Raw genomic sequence first — 23,393 nt, 5'->3', positions numbered from 1 at the left:
GAAAATGGAACACAAAAAAATCTTGAAAGAAGCTAGAGAGGAATGACATGTTTTTAGAGAACAATTTGAATGACAACAGATTTCTTCCATGGAGGTCAGAAGGATGTGGCACAACTTTTCGCAAGTGCTAAAAGGTGTCAGTCCTGAATTCCACACACATCTGTAAACTGTTTTTCAGGAATGAAGGGGAAATATTTTTCCTCTCCTTAGGAAAATTAAAAGAATCTGAGATTAGTAAACCTACTTTTAAAGACTGGCTAAAAGTGCTAATAAAAGAAGGTATCTTGGCGCATCAGGAAGGAAGGAAGAATAATGGAAATAGCAAGAAAATGGGTACATACAATAGATCACACTTCCTATCATGAGTTTTATAAATCATATTTGATGAGTGAAACAAAAATTGTAACACCTTCAATACTCAAGACATATTTAAAAATGGGGAAAGGGACCCTAAATGGAAGCAATGTGTCCAATATTTCACTCAAAGTCACCCAGAGGAACAACTAAGAAAAAAATATACAAAGCAATGGACACAAGCACACAAAACACTATAAATAAATCAAAAGGGCATTCTACAAAATGTTCAAGAAAAGAGAAACAAGGAATCCAAAACAGAGGAAACAAAAAGAACAAAAAATAAAATGGCAAACTTTAGCCCTAACTAAAAAAAAAGTACTTTAAATGTAAATGGCCTAAATACACCACACACAAACAACCCAATCCAAGTATATGTTGTTTAGAAGAAACTCACTTCAAACTCAATAACAAAGCTTAGGTTGAAAATAAAATGATATAAAAAAAGACATATCACATAAATTAATTTTAAAAAGCAGGAATGGATAAAATTAGTATCAGATAAAGTAGACTTCAGAGCAAAAACATTACAAGAAACAAAAAGGGACACCACATCAAGATAAAAGAATCAATCTACCAAGAAGACATAATGACCCTAAAATATGTATGTACCAAATGACAGACCATCAAAACGTACGAAGCAAAATCTGATAGTGCTGGAAGGAGACAGAAAAATCCCAGAAATAGACCCTACACAAATATGTTCAAGTGATTTGTGATTTATGTGTAAAGCAATTCAGTGGAGGAAGATTAGACTAGTATCTAGAATATAAATGATTTCCAAAACTCAACTGCAAAAAACCATTTGCACTTTGGGCATTTATCCCAGAAAACTGAAAACTTGTGTTTACACAAAGACCTGCACATGATTGTTCATGGCTGCTTTATTCGTAACATCACCACACAGGAACAAGCCACAAGTCCCGCAACAGAGGACTAATCAAACTGTTAAATAAACTGAAATACTACCCAGCAACAAAAAGAAATGATACACACAACTTGCATGAATCTCAAAAACTGTGCTGAGTGAAAAAAAGCCAGTCCCAAAATGGGATGATACTGTAAATGATCCATTTATATAAAATTCTTGAAATGACAAAATTAAAGGGCATACAAGGTCTCTCTCTTTGTAAAATTTCTTATAACTATATGTGAATCTACAATTATCTCAAAATAAAGTTTAATTAAAAAATAAATGAAGCACCACAGAGGATTAAAATTAATATTAGAAAGCAGGCTCCAGAGGAAAACAAATTCATAGGGACAAAGAAGGAAATTCTGTAATGATAAAAGGATCACTCCACCAATGAGGTAAATCTTTTAAAGATCTACTAATCTTTAAAAAAATAAAAAGGATCTATCTAACTGACATTTGTTGAATACTCTACCCAAAACACAGAATACATTCTTTCCAAGAACCCATGGAACACTGACCAACATATACCACATGTGGGCCATAAGACAAATCTCAACAAATGCAAAAGAAATTAAATCATACAGAGTAGAAATGAATGAAATTGAATACAAGACAAAAACAGAGAAAAATCATGAAAAAAAAGTTGTTTCTTCAATAAAATCAATAAATTTGACAAATAATTAGCAAGACTGACAAAGAAAAAAAGAGAGAAAACATAAATTACTAATACCAGGAATGAAACATGGGCTATCATTTCAAACCCTGCAGACAGCAAAAGGATAATTAAGGGAATATTAAAAACAACTGTACACACATAAATTAAAAACTTGGAAGAAATGGACCAAGTCTTTGAATAAAACAAACTACCACAATTCACACTATATGAAATAGGTAATTTTAATAGCCCTATAATCACTAGAGAAATTGAATTCCTAATTTAAAAGCGCCCCTAAAGAAGTCTCTAGGCCTACATAATTTCAATGGAGAATTCTACAAAACATTTAAGAATTAACACCATGCTTTTACTCAATCTATTCCAGAAACTGGAAAAGGAGGGAACAATATTCAACCCATTTTATGAGGTCAGTATTACTTTATATTAACACCAGACCAAGACAGCAAGTATAAAAACCAAACAAAACAAAACAAAAAAGAAAAAAAGTACAAACCAATATTGCTCACGAAATCAGATGAAAAATCCTCGAAAATATATTACCAAATTGAATTCAACAATTATGAAAAGAACGATATCCCAAATGGGATTTATTCAGGTATGCAAGGCTGGTTCACAATTCAAAAATCCACTAATGTAAAAAACCATATTAATAGGATAAAGAAGGAAAATTCTGATACCAACTGATGCAGAAAAAGCATACGCCAAAACCAACACCGATTCATGGCAAAACTTCCAGCAACCAGGTACAGAGGGGAAACTTTCTCGATCTTACAAAGCATTTAAACTTACATGCTTAGGTCAAAGACTATACTCTCCCCTAAGATCAGGAACAAGGCAAGGATTTCTATCTTTACTACTCCTATTTTTTTTTTTTTTCACCTTTTTTCCCCCCACACTCATTTTTTTTTTAAACTTCATCAAAAAATTAAAAAGAAACAGACAATAACAAAACATTTCAAACTAAACCAAAACAAAGGAGTAAAAAAAAAAACCTAAAATAACTACATTTCTGTGAACTTGTTCCTACCATAACCCCCGAAATTAACAAACTATAGTCGTTCCTGAGCATTCCCATAACATTAAGTTTACCCTCCGTAACTTACCTGTTCTTATTAGATTATTGTTCCCCCTACACTATTTGCTGTCTATTGCTACTATTCCTATTCAACACTGTGCTGTAAGTTCTAGCCAGCACAGTAAGGCGAGACAAAGAAATAAAGGGCATACAGATTGTAAAGGAAGAAATGTAATTGTTCCTATTTGCAGATGACATGATTGTCTACAAAGAAAATGCTTCTAGAATGAGTTTGGCAACGTCAATGAATACAAGCTCAACATGCAAAAATCAATTATTTTTCTCTATACTAAAAACAAGTATATAGAAGTATATAGAAATTAAAAACACAATATCAATTACAATCACTACCAAAAAAAGAGAAAGACTTAGGTATAAATGTAAAACAATATATATAGGATTTGCATACTGAGAATTACAAAATGCTGATGAAATAAATCAAAGAAGACCTGATTAATTGGAGAGACATACTATTTTGATGGATCGAAAACCCAACAGAGTAAAATTGTCATTTCTCCCCAGTTTGATCTTAGCACATTTTCTATCAAAATCCCAATGGTTTTTGGTAGACTTAGACAAAGTGAATCTAAAATTATATGGAAAGGCAAAGGACCTAGATTGGCTAAAACAATTTTGAGAAGGAAATAGAAGTCTTTCATTTTAAATGAAGGAATCACTTTATCTGATGGTTACTATATAGTGTGTGTTTGGCAGATGGACAGACACACAGACCAATGGAATCACATAGAGAATTCAGAAACAGACCCACACAAGCATTCCCAACTGGTGCAACAAACGTGCAAAAGCAATTCACTAAAGGAAAGACACGCTTTCTAAAACAATGTGCAGGAGCCTTGAATATTCATAGTCAAAAAAATGAACCTTGACCCAAACTTCATGTATTATAGAAGACAACTCAAAATGGACCCACAAACATACATGTAAAATATAAAACTACAAAACTTTCAGGAAAAAAAAAATAGAAAATTTTGGGGTTTAATTCTAGGTGAAGAGTTTTAGACTTGATACCAAAAGCATAATCCATAAAAAGAAAAATCAATAAATTACAGCTCATCAAAATTAAAAAAGTTCTGGTATGCAAAAGACCCTGTTAAGAATATGAAAAGATTAGCTGCAGATTGGGAGAAAATACCTGTAAACCACATAACCCACAAAATAGTAGAATAACATATAAAGAATTCAAAACTCAACAGTAAAAAATGAGAGATATCATCATAACGGCTATGTGGATGGCAAATGGACACATGAAAACATAACTGACATTCTTTACCATTGCGGAAATTCAAATTAACACACAACGAGAAGGAATTATGGGAAGATGGTGGAGGAGCACGCTCCAGGCATCAGGTCCTCCACCAGAACAATTACTAAATAGACAGGACTGTCTGAATCAACTATTTTGAAGTTCCAGAGTCCAGGAGAACACTGTACAGTATCCAGGGAAGAGTGAGAAGAAGAGACTGAAAAACTGTGGTAAACACAAAAACACTCATTGGATTTTATTATGGGGGATAACTGTGATCTTATGAAGACTTATTAATATTCAGATAATTGGTGATCTGAGTAAGTCCAAGGGTGAGGGGGTGTGAAGAGATTGTAACTAAATGTGTATGGCTCTTTCAGGTTCATTGTGGAGGAGGGAAAGAAAGACATGGGGCAAAAACCAGAGAGAAACTGGCTAAAAGGAAGTTTCTGTTTCCAGAATGAACAGCGTGGAGGAATCATGGGAAGATGGTGGAGTAGGAAGCTCGAGGAATCAGTCCCTCCACCAGAACAACTACTAAACAGGCAGAGACCATCTGAATCAATGACTTTGAAACTCTGGAGTCAAGGAGAGCATTGTACAGCATTCAGAGAAGAACAGAAGGAACAGGCTGGTAAATTGCAGTAAACACCAGCAAGCTGCCCCCTCTGTGTGGTGGGTAACACTGCCTAGTCCCTACTCTCGGGAGCAGTGGGGTCTGACCCCTGGAGCAACTTGCTGGTGCCAGAGATGGACATCAAAGCCTGGTTCTACAACACTGGGGGAGGGGGATATGTTGCAGTCCAATTGTTGATCACTGCTTTTGATTAGCTACTTCAGATTGCTGGGGGCCCAGCTCAAAGGGTGGCCACTGTTCCAGCCCACCCCAGACAAAGTCAGTGGACGAGACTTAAAGACAGTATGATCCCTCAGAGCTGTGGAGGACAGTGAAGGGCTGGATTTGCTGGACAGGTGCTTAGACAAGAAAGTACAGCTTTGGGGACTTGTGAAAGAAGATCCTGGTACCCTTCCTGGTTTAGTTACAAAACTAAGCATGCACTTACCAAATGATCTAGCAATTGCACTCTTGGGCATTTATCCCAGAGAAATGAAGATGTACATTCACACAAAAATCTTTACATAAATGTTAACAGCAAGCTCTATTCCTAGTAGTCAAAATCGGAAAATACCCAAATATCCACTGACAGATGAATGGTTAAACCAACTGTATTACATCCAGATCACAGTATACTAGACAGCAATAAAAAGCAATGGGTCAGTGATACATACAACTTCAAACGACTGCAAAGGAATTATGCTCAGTGAAAACAGCCAGTCTCAAAAAGTTGTAGACTCTCTGATACCATTCATATAACGTGCTTCAAATAAAATTATAAGAGATGGATAACAGACTAGTGGTTGCCAGTTACAGATTGGGGAAGGGGTATAAGTGTAGATATACAAAGGGATAGTACTATGAAGTTGTGAGGTTATGAAACAATTCTGTCCTTCACGGTAGCTACTATGCGAATATATGACAAAATTGCTCAGAATTATATATACACATACAAATGAGTTCATGTAAAATTGGTGAAATCTGAATATACTCTCTAGATTGCACAGTGCCAATTTCCCTATATTGCTATTACGCAATTTAATACTTATGCAAGATGTTACTATTGTGGGAAAATGAATGGAGGGTACGCAGGGCCAACCTATATGTGATTTTAAGAAATTTCCAGTGAATCAACCATTATTTCAAGATAAAAATTTTAAAAACAAAAATTTCCCACTAAGAAAACTCCAGGCCCAGATAGTTTCACTGGTGAAGTCAAGAAAAAGAAATAAATGTAAGAAAAAGATAATATCAATCTTATGCCAATATTTCCAAAAACCAAGGAGGGCACACTTTTCAACTCATTATATGAGAGCAGCAAAATCTTTATACCAAATTTGATAACTACATTACAAGAAAAGGAAAATAATTACAGATCAATATAACTCATACACATAGACACAAAAATCCTTAACAAAATGTTGGCAAAACAAATATAATGATAAATTTACAAAAGGGTAACAGATCCTGACTAAGGTGAATTTATCTGGGACTGGAAGCTTGATGTAACATTGGAAAATTCACAGGCATTAATCACATTAACAAAGGAGATAACAATATGATCATTTCAATAGATGCAGGAAAAACCCTTGACAAAATTCAACATTTTTGATAACTTTGAGTAAACTACAGAGATGCCTTCCTAAGTCTGATGAAGGTTATCTACCAAAAACTTAAAAATAACATTAGAGATAAAGATGAAATGCTGTATACCTTCTCAATAACATCAGGAACAAGGTAAAAATCCCTTGTATTGGTGTTTCTAGCCAGTGCAATAAAATGAGAAACAGTAATAAAAGGCATAAAGATTTGGAAAGAAGAAAGAAAAACTGTCCTTATTTGCAGGCGACATGACTTTTTACACAGAAAACCCAAGGAATCTATTTAAAAGTACTAGAGCTCATATAAATAAATTTAGAAGGGTCATATGATGCAAGGTTTATAAAAACATCCACTGTATTTCTATATATGGTATTTCTATATATTAGCAGGAAACAAAAGAATAAAGTATTTAAAATACCATTTATAATAACATCAAAAACTGAAATATTCAAATTCCTAACAATAATGCACTGGACTTCAACACTAAAAACTACAAAACAATGCTGTGAGAAATTAAAAGAAACTTAAATGTAGAGATATCCATGTTCAAGGACTGGAAGAATCAACATTAAGATGTCAATTCTCTACAAACTGATCTATAGACACACTCTATATCTTGATTAAGGTATGGCTATATGGTTGTAATTTGTCAAAACTCTCTAAATTGTCCATTTAAGCTCTGCACATTTCACTGTGCTCAAATTTTACCTCACAGAAAAATATCAACACTATACTACCACATTAGAAATGTTTGGAGAGTGGAATCACATTAATTTGAAAACAGGCAAATAATGGGAAAGAATAAAGCATATATTGTGCCTGATAAAACTGCTACATGCTATATGATCTGTAATTTCCAGTAACCAAGTAATTGATGAGGGGTAGTTTTTTCTTAATGGAAGTATTCCAGCTAATAAAAGAAGTAACAAAGAAAGAGAAGATCACCATTTTTCAACCCTTAACGAACAGTTATACGTAATGATCGTCAATGCTGACAAAAATTACTGGGAGATCACCAGACTTCGAGTAATTCCAAATGGAAGCACAAACCAACCTATGAAGTAGCCTAATGGGGCAGGGGGTGGGAAGGGAGGGAATCAGATCTGAATCTGATCAAGACTTTCAAATAGAAACTCTGCCAGTTTAAAAAAAAACAGGAAAAGAGAAGAGAAGAAAAAGAAAAAGAAAGAAAAACGTTTGAAAATCTCTAAGTAATCAAACGAGAAAAGAAGCCAGAAAGTTTCCAGTTGCTGGAAAATATATGCACAAAAACTTTCTTATGACTCAACATTTTCACTTAAAAAAAAAAAAATACTGCACTTATAAATGTCCGTGTTTCAAATGTAGGGTTATTATTTAATAATAGCTTATTTTCATATCTGGCAAAAATACAAGTATATCTTATAATTTAATTAAAATTATATTTTAACAAAATTACATTTCTATTTGATGTTTTAGAATATAATTTTAATTTTTACTTGAAATGTATTAGGTCCATGTTTTTTTCCATTTTATTTTGACAAATTCTAAATACTTTATAAGAAATAAATACCAAGATATCTATATTGTCATGTTTTCCCTGACATTATTGTGAATCACTGTTCTAATTCTTCAACTTCCTACTACTTATAGATTCTAAATAATGAATCAATATTTCAATCATATTTTTGTTGACCAAACTAAAAAGCTCAATTTAGTTTAAAAAGGTTTAGAATATCAATAACTCAGGAAGTTATAAGATAATATATCTGCCATTTTACCTACTAATAGCTTCTTTTCAAACTATGCATTCACAAATGATCTTAAGGTATGTGTGATGGTTAGGTTCATTTGTCAACTTGGCCAGATGATGGTGTCCAGGTGTCTGGTCAAGCAAGCAATGGCCTGTTACAGTAAGGACATTTGTAGCTGGTGAATAAAATCAGAAGGCTGGTTTATTAAATTATCAGTCAACTGACTGCATCTGTGGCTGATCACATCAACAAAGGGAGTGTCTTCCGCAATGAGATAATCCAATCAGCTGTATTTAATCCAATCAGTTGAAGGCTTTTAAGGGAGAAGAGAGAGAACTTTTCACTTCTTCAGCCAGCCAGCCTCCCCTGGGGAATTAACTGAAGACTCTCACTGGAATGCCAGCTTACCCTATGGAATTTCTTCTTCAGCTAGCCAGCCTCTCCTGGGGAGTTCATCAAACACCTTCATCAGAGTCGCCAGCTCGCTGCCTGCCCCATGGAATTTGGACTCATGCATCCTGCCCTTCGGAATCTGGACTCATGCATCCCCACAGTTGCATGAGATACTTTTATAAAATCTCATATTTACAGATATCTCCTGTTGGTTCTGTTTCCCTAGAGAACCCTGACTAATACAGCATGTATCAATTAGGAATTATGTTGTTATAAAGTCTGGAAATAAAATTAAAACCTTAAAAAATTTCTCCATAAAGAACAGCACAAAGATATTTTCAGCTATTCTGAGAACACTAAGATACTATTATTTTCCATAATAACTGTGTTAGAAGTCCTATCTATGGATCCATAAAAAAATGAACAGAGATATCACTGCGATATTCTTCTTTAACTCACAAGTGGGGTGTTCCTATCACAATGTTACCTCAACCCCTTCTTTTGGTCACCTTTGAAACCCTGAGTGAAGAGCAGAATAGTGGTTGCTAAGAGTAAAATATATTCACCAGTGCTACTAGAAATGACCAAAGGTATACTAGAAAGAGTAAACATTAGCAGCCATCTGTAAACCAGGATGAAGGATAAAATACATGACATAAAGTAACATAAAATAAAATATTTTTGCTACATATAGTTGATATTCACTCTGATGTTCACATACATGAGTCCTAGAGCAACAACCTTTGGAGACAGCCTCTAGGAAGGAGCCTGTTTGCATGCCTTCTCACCTCACCCATCAGTGGGCGCCAAAATGTCATCTTTGTACCACCAAATTCTACAGCAGGGGAGGGAAGCCTATGTCTTCCAGGTTTGGATAACATGGTAGATAAGTAGGGAGCAGAGTAGAAAGAACATTTGCTTGGAAGTAGATAGAATTGGAAGTTCTGCCTCTTGAAAATTTTGGAGCTCACTTTCTCTAGGTGTAAAATAAAAATACTAGTATCTATCTTGGCATATTACCATAAGGATTAAATAAAAGAATGTACCATTTCATATAAAAAAGGTGCTCAATACAGGGTGGCTATGTAACAATTCAAGAATCCAGAATTCAAAAGGAAGGATATTCAGAGGTGGTAGTTTTTCCACAGTTCATCTTCTTCTAACAGTAATATGTACACTAATCAGAATTGTCAGAAATATAGACAATTTATATCCCAAATGAAGAAGAAAATATGTGACTAACAAAAAAATACTGTATAAAAATAAATAGCAAGACTAACTACAAAAAGTGGTGATGAAATACAAATATATTTCTAATGTTACAGACAGGGAATCTGTGAGTTTGCTTTAGGAAGGAGAACAAAGAGACAAAGGTCTATAGCTTAAAGCTTCCTATCCTCCCCTTTGGTAAATCAAATCTTCCTTTTAAGAATTAAGCACCTCACCTAATCAGAACAGAGTCCCTGGTATAGCCACCATCATATTCTGTAGTTTCTTCGAGTGCTTGGAAATCTAAATTCTGCAAAGACAAGAAAATATATCTTAACATCTTCTCTAACACACCACTACAAACAATAAACCAATTTTTTTTTTATGCAGACAGTTGCTTCCTTACCCGGCTTCCACAAATAAGCAATTCAATTTCCTCTGGTCTGAATAAGTACTTTAAGGGAGATTCATTGGTCACCATATGAAAACCTCTCCGAAAGGCCTTGAACTGTTTTTCTACTGATTTATTGAGAATGTAGTCAGAATAGAGACTGACAAATTCCTGCAGAAAACATTAACCACAAGAACTTCTTATAACATATGCTATGCATTTGAAACAACGAAGTACTGGGCTGCATAGCTTTTTGTTATTATTTTCCCCAAAGAAAAAAAATCCAAGAGTATTTTAAAAATTCAAATGTGACACAAACAAAATATTTTTTACAATTCATAGCTCTCTGCAAAAGCCAGTATTAAACTGCAAAGGTCATGAACATAAACCAGTTGTACAAATGAATTTCAATTTTGATCGTGTATTAAAACAGGACAGAATACAATTTTTAGGTTCCTTCAGCTAGGTATGCAAACAGAGATACCGAAACCATGCGTACATCTTTTCCTACATTTAGACAAACCCATCTACTTGCAGAAGTCAACATCTTTAAGAGAGTACAATATAAAGGATTTGAGCAAACCAGAATACTCATGTTTTCTATTATAGAATATTTGGGAAACTGCCTTCTATATCCAGTTCAGCAAAAATGCTGATTTTCTTGCTTGATATTTAAGCTACTGTACCATATCATAAAAGAAAAATGTAGTTTATATCCTTAGTAAGTACCAATATTTTATTGGAATATATATTCATATAAATATGTTTTTTAAAAGTTTCTTGTAACTTAATTTTCCTGTTACATTCTGGGTTATTTCTTTCTGTTCCTAAACGAACACTTTTCTATCCAATAGAAAACACAAAATTGTTTTCAAGAATATTTTCAGAAGCTTTTCTATGTCACAAATCAGACATATATTATTTGTAAATTAAATGTAATTATTATCTTCTCTGAGACATATGCAAAAGGGTCCCCTGCTTACCTCTACTACCTAATATGAGTAATACCCTGCTTCTCGCTTTATACTCCAGTAACACAGGGTTCATCACTATCTCCTACTCCAGGTCCTCTTTCTCTAAATGGGGTTTGATGCCCAAATATGTGGTCTTGTACCAGCTTATATTTGCCTCCTAGCATGTTACTCACTCATCACACCCCTCACTGAAACTTCCTGTTTACATATCTGATTATCAACTAGATTGAGAGCTTTTTCTCCCAGTGTCTAGGAGAGTGCCTGGTCCATACCAAGTTCACAGTATGTATTTGTAAAACGATTTGACAAAGAGCTCTTCTGGGAATAAAATGTCATAAGAAATCAGTCATGTTAAAAATATAAAAACCTTTCTGAATGAACTAAAGAAAGTCTACTTATACAAAAAGGCCTAGTTTTAGGGGTTTCTCTGCCCCATCAGTTCTTTGTTCCATTCTTGTAGCTTCTAAAGTTCAAGTCAACTAAATCATGTTGTGGGAAAACATCCCTTAATTTCTTCCTGCAGTCCTCTTCCTGCTGCTGCCAAAACTCTAGATGTAAATGATTTATTTAAATCACATTTAATATGTTTAATGCAGGGAGGGGTTCTTATTGGGAAGGGAGGGACTTGGCCCCCAGGAGACAACTGGCCATGTCTGGAGACAATCATGGCTGCTACAGTGTGGGCAGGGGGTATACCAGCATCTAGTGGATGGAAGCCAGGGATGCTGCTTCACATCCTACAGTGCACGGGACAGCCCCCACAACAAAGAATTATTTGGCCCCAAATATCAACAGTGCTGAGGGTGAGAAACTCTCATCTAACTTAAACTCTCTAATCTGACATCCATCTCTGAGTCTTCTATATTACTTCTAATCTGGTGATAAAGTTTCTGGGAATAAACCATATGCATGGGGAGTACTCTTCCTATAGAAACCATTATATGCTCCTGAACATAGTAGCAGGAGAGGAGCGGTAATGTGCAAGCTTTTAGACAGTATAATGGTATGATCCAATCCTAATGGCACTTACATGCTTGACCTTAGATAAGAATGACACCTCCATTCAAGCTACTTCCCCTCCATTCGAAGTAGAAAGAAGAGAAAACTCTAGGAAATAAAGTTACGAGTTTTTGTCAGGTTCAAAATCTCACTTCTCTTACTCTGAGGTCCTTGAAGATTTCATTTCTAAAACTTTCAAGGTAAAAAAGGACTAGGTAAAAGAAGAGTTTTCAAAAAAAAAAGTGTATTATATGTCCTTAGAAATATTAAGTGATTATTTAAAGCCAGTATAATTATGGAGAAAGAGGGGTTAATTTTTGCCATCCTTTTCTGTATTTTCCAGATTATCTACAGTGAACATATTACTTTTCTATTTGAAAAAAGTTGACTTTTAAAACACTAGGTAAAGAAAACATTCATGAGAGATATATTATGAAATTCTAAAAGACTACTGTAACATATTAACACAATTTACTGTTTAAAAATACACCCAAAGAGTATGCTTATTGTCAAAATGTTTGTATCCAAGCTTTAGAAAAATGAGGCTATCATTTACATGAACTTGGTTACTTGATTTCTTGGTTCTTGGTATGGACTATTAGACACTTCCTAGAAAATTATAGGCATACATGCTTTAAAACTCTGTAATAAAAAGATGAGAACAATGAAGAAATAAAAACATTACCTTCCTGTTTTCATTTGTAATTGGAATTTTATCACCATTTTCCTTTAGATCATACATCATTGGATTACCAAAAAGATCTGTCTGTGATATCTGGAAGGTGATCATCATATCATCTTCCACATTTCCTTCATACTCCAATAAATCTCTTAAACTCTGATATAGAACCTAACAACCAGAAATGGAAAATTGAGGCTACCAAGGAATTACAAAATACAACAAACAGTTTGTGTCACTCTTCTTGGGAAAAAATAAAACTGTCAGTAAGAATTAAAGCACAGATAAGTATCCCTATCTCCCAAATAGTTTACAACATAGAAACTAAAGAAAGCTGGTTAGTCATTGACATGACCTCCCAATCTCTGCTGAGAAACCCCACACCTCTATGTGAGCAATTTCACAATGAAGAAATGAGAGCCTCAGGGGCATCTCAGGGGAGGGGTGGGGGAGAGACGGACACTGACTGCAGCCACGGGGCTCCTCAGCAAGGGCAACCTTCATTTCACCTGGCAATCTCACACAATTTCATTTAAAAACAAAGAAAATGCTTAAACACAAGTGCTTTACAGCATTAATTTTACAAAAGCTGATTGCTGGCAGCAATATATATTTTTGCCTTTGAGGTTTTAAGTGTTCATGGTACTTTAACTGAATTAAAACAACTTTATCTTACTGGCTATAAATATCAACAAATATTCCATACAAAAACATTAAAATTCTTATATAAATTAAGCCATATTCTTATATTTAAATAAAATCCAAAAGATCTAATGCAAAAAGACAAAGAACTTACTGGGTGTGAGTCTCCTAAGTCACGAAAAGTTCCTTTTTTCCCCATTAGCTTCCTGTAGACAACCATGGGAAAATGTACATCCAGTATACAGTTATTGTAAATAGCCAGACCCAGTACTATGCCAATCAGAGTAAACTGACCCTCAGTTTCAAAAGAAGATGGATTAAACCAAAACAGTTTTGTAGATTCATCATATGTGAACATACCTATAAGAAATGATTTAGAAAAGACATTACTTTTGCATTTTGTTGAAGATATAGCTGATAATGTACCTCAAGTAATACAAATGTAAATACTATAAAATTATCCACGTAAAACTTTTATTAATAGGTGTATAAAATTATTTTTTCTACCACAGTAGCACTTGAGAAACCAATTTTCAAATATATACTGATTTTGCTGTAAGTTATAGCAAATGCTGGTGTATAATTTTAAGAATCCAAGGAAACAAAATGTCATTTTCCAGAAAGTTAGGAAAATGTATATTATATTCAAAGTTCTACTCTTCCATTTATGCATATGAAAAGTCTAAATTTACATTCATAATTTATCTACTCAGTGGGTGAAATATAAAAGCAATGAATTATCAGTAAAAGAGACTACAGCACTTTGAAAATGTTTCATTTATTAAAACAATACAAATGTATGGTTAAAAAAAGTTTTGAATTAAAGACAAGTTTGTTTTGCTTTAGTTTTATTCAAAATTGCACAATGGTACCATGAAAGTTTTCTAGCACTTTTCTAACAAAGTCGGATAATGTCAAGTATATAAATTTATATAACCTTATTAAACTTGTATTACGCTATTATGCCTAAAATCTAAAGCTACTTTAATTATGAGCCAATATGTAAAACAAAAGCAGCCTGCATTTGTACTATTCTCAGTTTTTTCTGGTTTTTGCTATTCAAAACGCATACTTGGGAGACCTTTCCTGTATCACTCATTACAGAATGGCAATCTTTCGTTTCACACATCTGAATGGCCACTGTAGGCATACCTCATTTTGTGATTCATTTTACTGTGCTTCGCCGATAATTGCTTTTTTTTTCCTTACAAATTTGTTTGTGGCAACCTTGCATTGAGCAAGTCTACTGGCACCATGTTTCCAAAGTATGTGCTTGCTTGGTGTCTTTGTGTCACATTTTGGTATATTTGCAATATTTCAAGCTTTTTCAATATTCTTATATCTGTTATAGTGATCTGTGACATCAGTGATCTTTGATGTTATCACTGTAATTCTTCTGGGGCGCCATGAACAGTGCCCATATAAGACAGAAAAGTTAGTCAATGAATATTGTGTGTTCTGACTGCTCCACCAACCAGTAGTTCCCTGTTCTTCAGGGCTCCCCATTTCTTGAAACACACCAATACTGAAATCAGGCCAATTAATAACCTTACAATGGCCTCTAAGTGTCCTAGGAAAGGAAGAGTTGCACATCTCTCACCTTAAATCAGAAGCTAGAAATGACTAAGCTTAGTGAAGAAGGCATGCTAAAAGCCGATACAGACTGAAAGCTAGGCCTCCTGCGCCAAAGAGTCAGCCAAGTTGTGAATGCAAAGGAAAAGTTGTTGAAGGAAATTACAAGTGCTACTCCACTGAACACATGAATGATAAGAGAGTGAAACAGCCTTATTGCTGATATGGAGAAAGTTTTAGTGGCCTGGATAGAAGATCAAACCAACCACAACATTCTCTTAAGCAAAAGCATAATCCAGAGCTTAATCATAAACCTATGAAGGCTGAGAGAGGTAAGGAAGCTGCAGATGAAAAGTCTGAAACTAGCTGAGTTTCGTTCATGAGGTTTAAGGAAAGAAACCATTTCTATAATATATAAAAGAGCAAGGTGAAGCAGCAAGTGCTAATGCAGAGGCCATCAACGAGCTATCCAGAAGAATTTAGTTAAGATAACTGATGAAGGTGGCTACACTAAACACAGATTTTCATTGTAAATGAAAACAGCCTTCTGTTGGAAGATGATGTCATCCAGGACTTTCATGCTAGAGAGATGTCAATGCCTGTCTTCAAAGTTTCAAAGAACAGGCTGACTCTCTTGTTAGGGGCTACTGTAGCTTGTGACTTTAGGGTGAAGTCAAATGCTCATTTACCTAGCATACCTGTTTACAAAATAGTAGACTTAATATTTTAAGCCCACTTTTGAGCCCTACTGCTCAGAAATAAAGATCCCTTTCAAAATATTACTGCTCATTGAAAATGCACCTGCTCACCCAAGAGCTCTGATGGAGATGCACGACAGTAATGTTTTCACGCCTGCTAATACAACATCCATTCTAAAGTCCATGGATCACAGAATCATTTTTGACTTTTAAGTCTTATTATTTAAGAAATATATTTCCCAAAGCTACAGCTGCCTTAGTGATCCCTCCAATGGATCTTTGGCAAAGTAAACTGAAAACCTTCTGGAAAGGATTCACCAGTCTAGATGCCAATAAAGACATTCATAATTCATGGAAAGAGGTCAGAATAGCAATGTGAACAAGAGATTGGAAGAAGCTGATTCCAACCTGCATGGATGACTTTAAGGGGTTAAAGATCCCAGTAGAGAAAGTAACTGCAGATGTGGCAGAAAGAGTAAGAGATCTTATTCTAGAATTAGAAGTGGAGCCTAAAGGTGTGACTGAATGCTGCAATCTCAATATAAAACTTTAACAGGTGGTAAGTTGCTTTGTATGCATGACCAGAGAAAATGGTTTCTTGAGTTGGAATCTACTGCTGGTGAAGATGTTGTAAACACTGTTGAAATGACAACAAAGGATTTAAAATAGCAGCAGAGTTTGAAAGGACTGACTCCAATTTTGAAAGAAATTCTACTGTGGGTAAAATGCCATCCAACAGTCTCGCACATTATGGAGAAATTGTTCATGAAAGACACAGTCAATGCGGCAAACTTCACTGTTTTATTTTAAGAAACTACCACATCCACTCCAGCCTTCAGCAACCACTACCCTGATCAGTAAGCAGACATCAACATCAAGGCAAGACCTGCCACCAGCAAAAAGATTGTGACTCCTGAAGGCTCTGATGACAGTTAGCATTTTTTTAGCAATAAAGTATTCTTAAAATAAGATATGTTTTTTCAGACACAATGCTATTGTACACTTAACAGATTACAGTATTGTGTAAACATAAATTTTATATGCACTGGTAAACCAAAAAGTTTGCGTGGCTCATTTTATTGTGGTGGTCTGGAACCAAATCTGCAATATCTCTCAGGTATGCCGGTACTAAGACAGCATTACCTTCTTCCCTTTAAAGTAAAAAGATACTTACATGATATTTTACTTCAATTTACAACTTTTAATTTTACTAAAATGTTTTTGAATTGTCATGGTGAAACCGAATGAAAATATTTACATCACAAAGAATTTAGCAGTAAAATAATATAGCATATAAATATGTCCCCTTGATCACTAAAGCATAAATTACCCTTAGGTAAAATTTTAAGCAATTTAATGTACAAGAAATAATTGCTTAAAAATTAAGTAATTCATACTTGAATTTCAGTTTCGATCTAAACTTTTTTTACAGGACTAAGTTATAACATTCATGAAAGAACTAATAGTTAAAATGTGGTATTTTCATGGCCAAGAACAGGTGATAAATCATTATAGTTAATAGATTCGAGGAAATCTCACAAATACATATCCTTGGTCTCAAGAGCAATATAAATTATTCAGACCATAAATCACAGCGGCCACTACTGTTATCTTTGAACATGAAAAACAACAATCGTGATGTCCAGGGAGATTCCATTTTAGGTACATATTTTAGGGACCTGAAAGAAAAGCACTACGTGGGTGTCTCCCTCTAAAATATTCCTTTTCATTATTTGTACTGGCATCACTGCAATTACTTTACCTTACTAACTTCCAGCTTTCAGTTAAAACTACCAATTGTTTTTTTCTTAAAAGTATTTCTGCATGGAAATACACTTTATAGCTAATGTTTATTATTTCTAGATATATCACAAGCTACAGCTAAGGTTTATTATAAATCAAACTGACAAACTGCATACTTACCTAAATTCTGTAGTTGTATTTTCCTTATGAAGCTTATAAATTAATTATCTCTTAAAAAGGTATGGTTTTATGTACGTGTGGTTTACAGTATGTTTGGTTTACAAAAGTCATAGACTTCTGATTATTAATAAACATTACCTAGAATATACATAAATTGCCCTTACCTTGGCTATTGTTTGTTTCATGAACTCAAAATGTTTACTTCTGTGTGTGAGAGAGAAAGAGACCATGAACTGACCAAGAACTACAACAGAATGGCCAATTCAAGGCATAAACTGAGAAACAACAGACTGTAACAGTTCGATTCTTAGAGCTTCAGAGAAATGCTCTGCATTATTCTGTGCCATGTTCACCACAACTCTAGTGTAACTCCAGTGGAAACCTTTTCATTAATTCAACTTTAAAAGTAACCAAGCCCAGTAACTAAGTGGTTATTTTGCAGAAACTGAATCAGTTCAGAATCATTCAGTTATGAACACTATGCAAGGGGCTTCATCCAGTTAGGAAGACTATGCAACGGGGTCCCTGTTTTATTTTGCCTATTTTGTATCATAAAAAAAAGAATTAAAAACTGAAACACAATCTTTCGCTTTCAGATTAACGTATGTAGACCAGTGTTTCCCAAACTGTGTTCAATGGAAATCTCTCTGGGATGCAGATATTATTAGAAGTGGGGCAAAAAAGGGTTCTGGAGCACAAAAAGTTTGGGGAAACATTACAATAGTAAAGCCCCCCCCCCCCAAATCCTATAGCAAATAAACCTAATTAATTTGATACCAGCCAGTGTTTCTCAACTTTATTTGAACCTGATACAATTGGGAGACATTTTCAACATTCTTCAAACCACTGTTTTATGAAACTTTGTTTAAGAAACACCACGAGTTTGGTGACTGTTTTAGACTACAAAGAAAAGCAACCAAATCCCTGCAATAATTCTCATGTACCATTCTGAAGTGTTCTCAATTTAATTTACCTAAGAGGTAATTTCCTATATTAAAATGTTTGGTTAAGTGACTAAAATAGGAACGTAAATGCTGCAAATTAGTCTGTAAAATCTACAAATTTAGTCATTATCTATAATTCCCAGGACTTCTTTTGATGTTCTTCAAAACTGAGATTGTCAAACTAAAGTAAACAAATTCTTAATTCGAAAGGATGATACGACACCATCATCACATCACCAAAGTATTTACCAATATCTGGATTGAAGATTTCCTCCACAACCAGCTGAAAAAATTCTTTGGAAACACCTCCCTCATCAACTCCTTGTTCTCCTTCAAATTCCACATACAACTGTTTCTTCAAGTCTGCAGGATTTTCCATAGCGATCATCTCTAGCTAGTGAGTGAAAAGATAAATATGAATAGAAGATGACGCAAAATAAAAACAAGGAGTAGGGAGAGGGAGCAAATAGAAAAGTCTCACTTTCGTTTGTTTTTAATTGGAAATGGGAAGCAAACTGGTAAAGTCAAGAAAGGCAATGATGGTTCTCAAAGAGCAAACAAGGGTTTCAGTCTCATAGATAATGGAAAAACAGGAAGCAAAGAATTGTAAAAGGGGTGTTTTCTAACCTTAGTAATTTGTTACAAAATTAGCACACAGTAGAAAATTAGAAATAGATCTTCTGTTACTTGTATATATCAAATATGGGCTGGACCATTAGGGGTCATAGAAAGACGTCAAGATAGTAAAGTGACTACTGAAACTAAGTAATTTCAGCAAAAACACTAGAGTATAGAAATTTGACTTTCAAAACTGTTTCCAAGTAATCCTTTATATTTATTAGAAAAAAAACCAAATAATTAAGCCTTCATAATTATTAAGTTACAAGTCACTTCAATTAAGAAAAGTATACTGCATAAATAGGAAAGCAGCTTAAGGCCTTTCATAATAGTGCTCAGAATAAATTACCACTTTTTAAAGGATTAGAACTCCTCTTCTTAAACCCAAATTTTCTTGAAACAAGTGAGATATATGCTTGCTCATGTCCTTACTCTTAACCTTTCAGTAAGTTATTAAACTCTAGCATTCAACATTTCTTCAACTGTAAATCTTTCACCCAATACATTTTTTTAATCTAAAGAATAATCATTACACATAGTGATCAACCTCAGGTCACTATGAGAACCTGAAGTTCCCTTTAATTAATAAAATTAACACTGTACTGTTTTGAAATATTTATACTATAAGTTATTTGTTGTTCTACTTTAGATATTAGAAATTTACTAACAGGAAATCCAACACTATATTATTTGCCAAATAGGCTCCAAATGCCTTTTGGGTGTTTAAAAAATATATATATATTCCTCAAAGATGAATATTTGCCAAAACAGAATATTTACAAGTGTGCAGGTTACTGCAATAATTCCAAACAGAATTTTAAAAATGGGTTTGAACAAAGCAAACTGCTGGAATAAATGTATTATAGTTCTAGAGTAATTACCTTTAGTAATGGCACCTCATTTGGACAGTATGTGTTTATATAAAATATGTAATCTCATAAATTAAGCCACCAGCTCAAGCTGCCAAAGATGAGTGTTTTGTAAATTGAAAAGTGCAACTCATTAGTGGGCAGTCTAATCCATTTAGTGGTTTGAACCAGCAATCGGGGAAAAAATAATGCCTTCCACATCATAAATGCAACTACTGTTCCGTGAATTGCTATATATACATGTACTGGGGAATCCACGTAAAGTATTTCTTCCTGGGATTACAATAAAAAAGTTTGAAAAACAATGGCCTAAATGACCTCCTGGATATTTTCCAACTTTTGAGTTTTATGATTCTGTGAATTTAGAGTCAAGTGTAATAAAATTAATTAATGCCATCATTTTTCTTTAACTTTAAAGAATGGCTCTCTCCTTGCTGAACAGTGGTCTCTAACATTTACAAAATCATTTGTATGCCAAATTGTATTAAAATAACTTATTTTTGAGGCATGTTGTTGTAGAGATTAAGAGTCAGAATACTTTGTACTAGTCCCAACTGTCACTTAACTTTAGCAAACGACTCAATTAAGCCTCAGTTTCCTCATCTGCAAAGAAAAACAAAAAAGGATACTACTTATTCTTCGTATTGCAAAGTTGTGAAAGGTTTATTAAGAATATATGAGAAAGAGTTCTGTAAAGCAGGCAATATTATTAAGATAGCACATCAAATTGTTACCTTTAAAACAACTGAAGATAAAATTGTCTTTGAAGAAAGGAACCTGATATAGCCTAGTCCAACTTTGGAGTGAAACAAATGGAGATTTGAAAAAAACCTTGGGAAAAAACAGTTCCAGTTTAGAACCTGTTTCAAGTTAACAGTATATAGAATTCTGAGGACTAAAATTAGAATTACCATCTTAGCTTATGTGTGGTTTATGCAGGGCGAATTCTGAGTATCTGGCTAATGTCCCATATTGCCATATAACACACTTCGAACTTTCTTCTCCCAGCTCACAACTGGCGAGATGTTAAAGGAATGCAAGTTAGTATTTACATTTGCCTTTACAACATAAAGGCAAACTTGCTTGTATCAATTAAATAACTTATTCCAAAGTGAAAAACAGGTGACTTTATGATTATCTGATATTTAGATTATACATACTATAGCTCTTAGCCATTAACATCAATAAATAAGAGCTGACTCCATCTGAATGCAATACCTCAAAGAATTTAGTAGAGAGTTCCTACAGGATTCAGAGGCCTTGTGCTCTAGTCTTAGCTCTATCTAAAGACCTTTTATATGAAAACTGAAGCCAATTTACATTCATTTTTAATAAGGTATTACACGATTCATTCCCAAACACTACTTTTTACCCCCTCCTCTTGGGTGCCAAAGGAGAGTTTAGAACATTATGTTCTGTCATTATGATAAATGCATAACTTGACCTCTCTTTGCTTTTGTTTCTTCATTTGTAAAATGGGCATAAGATAAACAAATTAATGTATGTGAAGCGTAGATAATTCCCTGCACAAAGCCAGTGCCTTAAAAGTACTAGCTGTTGTTGTTATTATTGTGATTATTATTATTGTTATTATTTTCTTGGTTCTAAAATCTTTTCTGGAAAACTTAATAAGCAGGAGGTTAGAGAATTAAAATGTTGTAGTAATAACAACAGCAACAATAATATTGTGTTTGGGTACTATTCTAAGCACTTTACATATATTAAATCATTTAATCTTCGTAACACCCTTATGAGGTAGGTAAGATTATTAACCCCATTTTACAGATGAGGAAACAGATATTGAGAGGTGAAATAACTTGCACAAGTCAGAGTTAGGAAGTGGTGGAATGGGGATTCCATCGTAGGCAGCAAACTCTTAACTTGCTTTATTTTCTCTCCACAATGATTAGAAATAATCATTTTGACAAAGGTTATCATTAAGTATGGGGCTGTAGTTATTTTTCTTTTGCTTAAAAACAAAAAAAAACTCCATTGCTTAGTCAAGTAGAGAATGATTTAAGAACTAAAGTATAAAGATTTATCACTTTATGCACTATCTGAAAAAGAGGATTTGTATGTGTCCCTAAATTCATTTAGTATATAAACCTGGATTTTTATATATGGGTTTTCTGAAAATTGGGTATATTTTACATTAATGTAATATGGAGACTGGCAAGAGACAAATTACTGGTAAAAATAAACAAAAATAGACTGGATATAATGACATCTACCTCTTCCTTATATGTCTATGACTTCCTCTTCTTACTATGACTCTTAATTTTGTCAATTGTTGGATAAAACGATTTTCAATTTCTGAACTTTAAACTGGCCAGGGTTAAGAAATTCTGGAGATTTATTTTTCAAACTGATCTGACAAAAAGAATTCCTAGAACACCTTGGTTGGGTGACATCTCAATATAAAAATACCATAACTGTCAGCTTTATAAGAATCAAAGAGAAAACACCATTGCTTAAAATTTTATAGTATTCTGAGCTATTATTTATATCATATTCTTTTTTCAATGCCATAATGGTATGGATATTTAAGTAGAGGTAGGAGTACTCAAGATAAAACTAATACTTAAGAATGCCCAGGGTCTATAAGAAAGGATGGCTTAAACTAAGTCAATTTGTTGGATCCAATGGTTAACAGTTTGCTAGTGGGTATGCTTAAACTATTGACTAGAATAGGATTTTTCATTTATACAGATAATTTTTTTAATGTTCTTTATAAACACATGAAGAAAAGTTTGTTATATCTTAAAGGTAAAGTTTAGGTGTTCAGGTAGCAGCCAAATCGCATAATCACATCTGCCCAAGAGACCAGGAATCCTGAGTTCTACTTCCAATTCTGCTATCAATTTTTGCAGGCCATAGTCTTAGGGTTTCATTTTGCTCTGATGTAATACTAATAAGGTTAACTAAAGTTTCGTTAAGTTTTAAATTATTACATGATGCCGAGAGGCTATCTTATCCAGTTCCAAGAAATTACTTTGGGAACATAAACCAAGCATGAAATTTGAGTTGGGTTTTTCATTAGTGCCTGTTACATTTACCATGGTTCTAGTTTATATATTTGGCCTTCCCTATCCAATTCTACATCTCAGACATCTCTTTTGATCTTACATTTCCACTTGAAATCCTAGATCTCCCTGGACTAATCTGAACCAAGTCTCACAAAACCATCAACCCCTATTTTAAACCTGTTGTCCTTATCATCCTCTTAATATCTGGCAGTTTCCTAAG

The 23,393-nt window shown here is 34.0% G+C and overlaps 1 protein-coding gene across 5 annotated transcripts in view; it reads right to left on the bottom strand.

The window, feature by feature from the left end:
• Nucleotides 1-23,393, bottom strand: part of LOC119531509 (ubiquitin-protein ligase E3A) — a 122,188-nt gene that overhangs the window by 10,581 nt on the left and 88,214 nt on the right. For all 5 annotated transcript variants that reach the window (XM_037832828.1, XM_037832830.1, XM_037832829.1 and 2 more), the window contains 5 exons: nt 18,910-19,054; nt 13,678-13,883; nt 12,888-13,052; nt 10,245-10,400; nt 10,075-10,148 (listed from right to left, as the gene is read on the bottom strand). In XM_037832828.1, coding sequence (XP_037688756.1) covers nt 10,075-10,148; nt 10,245-10,400; nt 12,888-13,052; nt 13,678-13,883; nt 18,910-19,054 — 746 coding nt within the window. The remainder of the gene's footprint in view (nt 1-10,074; nt 10,149-10,244; nt 10,401-12,887; nt 13,053-13,677; nt 13,884-18,909; nt 19,055-23,393) is intronic.

The sequence above is a fragment of the Choloepus didactylus genome, chromosome 4, assembly GCF_015220235.1.
Source record: "Choloepus didactylus isolate mChoDid1 chromosome 4, mChoDid1.pri, whole genome shotgun sequence".
NCBI classification, from domain to species: domain Eukaryota; kingdom Metazoa; phylum Chordata; class Mammalia; order Pilosa; family Megalonychidae; genus Choloepus; species Choloepus didactylus.
Note: the sequence above shows the minus strand (reverse complement) of the source record. Positions and strands in the feature narration are given on the sequence as shown.